Source organism: Condylura cristata, unplaced genomic scaffold (assembly GCF_000260355.1).
Source record: "Condylura cristata isolate star-nosed mole 26May11 unplaced genomic scaffold, ConCri1.0 scaffold00041, whole genome shotgun sequence".
Lineage (NCBI taxonomy): Eukaryota > Metazoa > Chordata > Mammalia > Eulipotyphla > Talpidae > Condylura > Condylura cristata.
In genome coordinates, this window is record NW_004567142.1 from 374,731 (window position 1) to 380,694 (window position 5,964).

Genomic DNA, 5,964 nt, shown 5'->3' on the forward strand with positions numbered 1-5,964 from the left:
GTGGGGGCTCGGAACACAGCCTAGTGATTGGGCCTGTTCTGTGAGAGAGGCCCACTCTTGGTGCCTGCATTTTCGACAATGGGTTTTGTAGTTTAAGTTGGGGGACTAGAATTGGTTTTAGTTTTGTAAGGGGAGATGGCTAGGGAGGTTCTTTCTGATGCCTGTTAGTCTGGAGCTATATTTCGGGATAGGCTCATTTAGAGAATTAGAAGGCAACCCTGTTGCTGCCATTTGGGGGGATGGATGGCTTTGAATGGGAGTTAGAACTGATTGTGGTTTGGAGAATTGTGGTCTTGGAGTCCAAGGTCTGGATTTGGGGTGTCCTGTGGGCTCATCAAGGAAGTTGGGTGTGGGTTGAAGGGGAAGTATCCTGATTGGAGGGGCTGGTTTGCAGGAGAGGAAACCTAACACTACAGGGGAGGTTGCTTAGGGACTCAGCTGGCCATATCAGGGGGACTGGGACTAGATATAGGGGCTTCTTTGCTATCTTTAGGAATAGTTTGGGGGGATCTTGAGCAGGCCCTAATGGGACTGAATCAAAAGGGTGCGTTCTGGGGCTGAATTGGAAGTGAGCTAAATTAGGTTGGGGCACTTATTTTGGAAGTTTGATTTGACTGTGGTGAGAGGGACTGATTGGCCCAGGATCCCTGCCTTGGGGGCCCGTGGGGAGTTGAGCAGGGTTGCCCTGAAGACAGGGCGTGCCCATCCACCATCTCTCCTAAGACAGAGTTTGAGCTGCCCTCCACCAATCATAAACACCTCACCTGCAAAGGTTGTCCATTCCTCCCTCCCACCATTCCTAAAACCTGGCCACCTGGGCCCTGAACATGGTACCTTCTGAAGGGGCTGGGGGGCTGCCGGGCTGTGCCAGGCCAGGGGAACTGGCTGAGTCCCTCCCCGTGTCGTGCACAGCTGGATGGCTGGATCCATGAGAAGATGCTGATGGCGCGAGATGGCACGCGGGAAGATGGCCACAAGCTGCATAAGAGATGGCTCCGGCACCAGGCGTTTATGGCGGAGCTGGCTCAAAATAAGGAGTGGCTTGAGAAGATTGAGAGGGTGAGGACGCAGAAGGCCCCCGTCTGTGCCAGCGCCGGAGGCCTCCGGGAACCGCTTCCCTCCTCCATGCCACACTGTCCCTGTTCTCACACCTTCAACCGGTTCAGCCGTTCCCACGCCTCCCAGCCCCGTGCCTGTGCCGAGCGTGTAGCCGCTCGGTTCGCTTGCCTGTGAAGCGGCCAGCGTCTCTTCTGCACAGCGCTCCTACCCTCCTGGCTGTTAAACATGTCATCCTTCTCTGGAGCCTCCCCCACGAGGCTTCCTTCCACACCAGTTGGAGCACCTCCTGGGAAGGTCAGGTAGACAGGCAGGGGCAGCCCCGGGAAGCGAGGCTGCAAGGGAACTTGGGGTTCCTACAGCCCCGGGTTCTAGCTGTGACTCTGCCTGGTACCAGCTGTGAACCCTTTAAGACTCAGTTTGCTTTGCTTTAAAATGAAGGGAATAAGAGCCATAATTGCTGTTCTGGTGCACAGAAGTGCTGGCGGTGAGGCCGGGCACCTGGGAGTGGTAGTCACTGTGCTGTTATTTTTCCCATGTAAGGTAACGTATGTGGCTCCAGCCCACCAAGGAGCTTAACTTCAGGGGTGACAGGGCCCACCAGGGCCCCAGATTCCATTTTAAGCCTCGACCCCCAAGAGTCCTCCCTATCCTGACTGAACCCCTGTCTATCTACACTGAACCCCTACACCTTTGACCCTAGATATAACCACTCTTCCAAATTCAAACAGAGCCTCCCAGCTGGGCTTTGAACCCCTTAATGACCAGTGGTGCCCCCGAAGAGTTGGCGTGCCGACATCCTTGACGTTGAGTTTAATGGAAGTTCATTCTTTCTGCTTCTCTTGCTCCCTGTCTTTCTTTTCCCTTGTCTTCTTACGGTTCTCTCATGTCTGACTGGTACGCATGTCTCTGTGTCCATCACGTGATGGCCTGTCTCTCCCTGTCTTCTTCCCATGCCTCTTTTTGCATTTCTCTGGCTCCTTCCCCACACCTGTCTGTCTTCTCTCTCTTCCCATGCCTTGGTTCTTTCCATCTCTGGGCCTATTTCTGCCCTCATTCGTCTTGTCTCTACCGCCTCATCTCTGTCTCTCTGTCCACCTCTCTGTTGTCCCCATATTCCTCTGTTGCCCCTCACTTCCTGCCCCCCCCTTTCTGGGGCAGGAGGGCCAGCAACTGATGCAGGAGAAACCGGAGCTGGCGCCCTCAGTACGGAAAAAGCTGGGTGAGATCCGGCAGTGCTGGGCTGAGCTGGAGAGCACCACCCAGGCCAAGGCACGGCAGCTCTTTGAGGCCAGCAAGGCCGACCAGCTGGTGCAGAGCTTCGCAGAGCTGGACAAGAAGCTCCTTCACATGGAAAGCCAGCTGCAAGATGTGGACCCAGGAGGGGACCTCGCCACCGTCAACAGCCAGCTCAAGAAGCTACAGGTATGGCCTGGTTAACCCAAGTGGCCACTTTCTGTGCTTCAGGGGATGAGGGGGAGCCCAAGTCACGGCCAGACCTCACTCAGGGTGTTTCATATAGAGGACATTTAACACGAGGATTTATCTCCTATGCGTTAGAAGGGCTGGAAGAGCAGAAAAGAGCATCAGGGTCCAGCTGTCGTTCCTGTTGGAAGCAGCCACAGCCCTAAGGGCAGGGGGTAGATGCAGGAGAGGAAGGATCTAGAGCCAGGGAGCAGGAGCACACCCAGGGTTTTTATAGGGCCCTGACGTGAGTTTCCCAATTAGGGAAACAGAGGCAAAGAACAGCAGGAGAGAAATGGCTTTGCTGAGAACCACAGTCGGAGAGCTCCCCCATGCAGGAAGCCTCTCTGCTGAGCTGTCACGACCCCCCCCCCCCCCCCCCAGCAGCTCTAGGAGATTGGTACTATTCTTACCCGTTTTACCAGCGGGGAAACTGAGGCACAGATGGTGACACGCCTGGCCCAAGGACATGTTGCTAGTCTTGTGTCTCCTTTTGCAACGGGGCACATAGCGAACAGACATGCTGTCCCCTTTAGCTCCACTCTGAGCTTGGCAGCCAGCGGACGCTCAGTATCTGCCTTTGACGTGATGACTGAGAGGCGGGTGTAGGTTGGCTGCGCTCATCCCCAGGTCCTGCAGCTCTGCCGCTAGAGCCGGGAGCAGTGCCTGACCGCGACTGACTGGAAACCCAGTCTCTACAGGTGAACTTACTGGCCCAGGGCTGTCTCAGAGAGCCTGTGTTCAAGTCCATGTCCCACGACGCTCTTCGCTCCCTGGTGCACCGTCCACATCATCCTGCTGACATGCTTGGCAGGGTGTCTCACAGGGAAAAACAGCTGACTAATACTAAAGACATAAGCACACCAACTAGTATTCATTTATCTGAGCAGCAAATCTTTTATGAGAACCGACTGTGTGCCACCCGCTATTCTCGGTGCTGGGTGAGAGCCGTGGGCAAACCTGGCAGCAAATCATCATCCTGATGGGGTTCCATATGGGGGAGACACGCAAAGCATGAAAGGGACAAACAGACCCGAATACGATGCCGGTGAGGTCATTGCTATCTATACACCAGTGGTTCCCGGATGCCGTGGCCTTCGGGATTCTTTCCTGACAAATCATTGGGATTCCCAGTGTGTGGTATGCGTGTCCATACTTACTGTATTAAAAATTAAAACCAAGAAACATTTAAAATATTGATTCACTTTAAGATAATGTCATAAATCAGGCACTACCATCTCTCAGGTCAAAGGCTCTCAGCAAATCCCAACCAGAATAAATGCAAAACCAACCACCCTTAGACCCATCAGAGCTCCGCTGCAAGAGAGTCACACAAAAGAACACCAAAAAAAAAAAAAAAAAACCACAACTCTACAAAGTGGACTCTTTGCACATGGAGGAAGCCATGATGTCATGGCTGATTATGACATGCTCGTCTTTAACAATAAAGGCAGGCAAAGATGCCACCTTTGAGTTAAGGAGGGAGAGCCATCCAGAATTTTGGATTCCGTGAAAATACTGTGCAGAAAAGGAAGAGGAAATTAGAATTTTTCAGATAAACACAAATGAAGATTTGTTACCCACGGACCGTTAGTGGAAGGCATGCTAAACATTGGTCTTGAGACTGAAAGGAAAGGGTCAGGGTCTACTTCAGCTCTAGAGGAAGAAATGAAGAAAACGCTACAGGATGTTTTCTGTCATTTCCTTAGACCATTCCCTGTGTTTCGAGACAAGTGAATGTATAAAATCAGCTCCGCCACCCATACACAAGAGAGCCATGCTACCAGTGGCATACACAACAGGCCTGACCAATGGAACTGTAGTTTTGTGAGGTGATCGTGTGTGCCATGGGGGTCACGTGGAGTGTCGGGTGGTGTGGTGATAGGAGATGGTGCTTGATGAGCTTGGACAGAATTTTTTTGAAGGAACTTTTCATTTTAGCATAAAAGTAAACCACTCACATACTCACCCCAAAGCATTCCTTTATAAAGATGGACTATTATTTAAAAAACAAAAAAAGTAGTTGGGAGGGAGGTAGGCATTATCTTTTTTTTTTTTTAAGATTTATTTTTATTTATGCATGCAAGAACTGCGGTACAGACCAGAGGTGTGGCGGGTGAGAGGATTCACCAGAGACAGACTGGGGAGCAGAACAGGCAGATCCACTGAAAATACCTGCTGAGGGGAGCAGCAGACAGGTCACAAGAAGTCTGCTGCACCATGTGGGTCAGCTCCCTGGCCGGGGATCGAACTCATCTTGCAGTGGTTGGATAGCTTCGTAGTGCTGTGCTTTAACCCACTGTGCCACCAGGAAGGGTCTGGCATTATTTTCAATGTCATGACTCTTGTATATTGTCTTACCAGAGGAGGCTGGATCCTCACGCCTGCTTCCGCTTTCAGTATGTGGCCGTGGCTCTGGTCCTGTGGCCCTGCAAAACCCCGCATGCACTTGGGAGGGGATGTGCGTGATAAATACTTTAGTATTTTTATTCAAATAATTGTCACTTTGCCTGTCCCTCAAAAAGAGAATAGGGTCCTCCCAGAGTTCCTGGGCCACACCTGAGAAACACAGACATATACTCTGTGCCAGGCCCTGGTCACCCCAGGAGGGGACGCTATGGTTGTCCTGAGAGGAAGCCACACTGAGAAAAAACCTGTGGCTCCCCCAAGGTAACACACCTTGGGGCCACCATGGGTCCCTTGGTTCCTGGCCCCCTCTCCCTAGATGCCCCCAGACCTCAGTAGGGAAAGTGGCCCCATCGCTGGCCTCTGAAAAATCAGTCATGCCTGAGAAATCAGTCATGTTGGCTGGGCAGGCTGTGGGCACACAGACTATCTTGGCCCCAAGCCTTCTCTGGGGCATTGTCCAGAGACAAGTGGTCACCCAGATGGTCAGACACAGGAGGGAGAAGGTGGTGCTGGCAGCCAGGGTGGGCGAGGCAGGCCCGGGCAGACCTGGGTTGAAACCCCAACTGGCACAGGGCTGCCCCTCCCCAGCTGTTTCAGGGGGGGTCTCCCAGGGCCAAGCGAGGTTGTGCTCCAGGATGTGGTGAACTGGAAAGAAGTGGGGGTCTGCAGCTGCCAGGATCTCACCCTGAAACAGAGGGCTTGGTCCACAGTCCGAGTGGAACTCAACAAGAGTGTTGCCAGGTCTAAGCAGCAGCTGGAAGTCAGGGTAGAGTGGGGCCCACGGCCCGAGTCTCAGTCGACAACCAGCCTGGCTGCAGGCAGAGCCTAGAAAGGCCTCATCCTTCCTCCCAGTCCAGGCCCCGTCTCCTGCTGGCTCCCCTAGGTCCAGTGGGACTGACCCGAGGGTGGAAGCCCTGTGCACCCTCAGGCCTCACTCTTGGTTCATTGCTCACCGTGGCTCTCTTGAAATGCTTAGTCTGAACAAGAGTACTGGCGACTCAGGTTAGTCACCGTCTTAGTGTCGTGGCTGACTCT

At 53.1% G+C, this 5,964-nt stretch overlaps 1 protein-coding gene across 1 annotated transcript in view; it reads left to right on the forward strand.

Moving 5' to 3' along the window:
• SPTBN4 (spectrin, beta, non-erythrocytic 4) overlaps positions 1-5,964 on the forward strand; it is a 66,254-nt gene that overhangs the window by 33,597 nt on the left and 26,693 nt on the right. The window contains exons 19-20 of the mRNA XM_012733463.1: positions 913-1,059; positions 2,218-2,481. Coding sequence (XP_012588917.1) covers positions 913-1,059; positions 2,218-2,481 — 411 coding nt within the window. The remainder of the gene's footprint in view (positions 1-912; positions 1,060-2,217; positions 2,482-5,964) is intronic.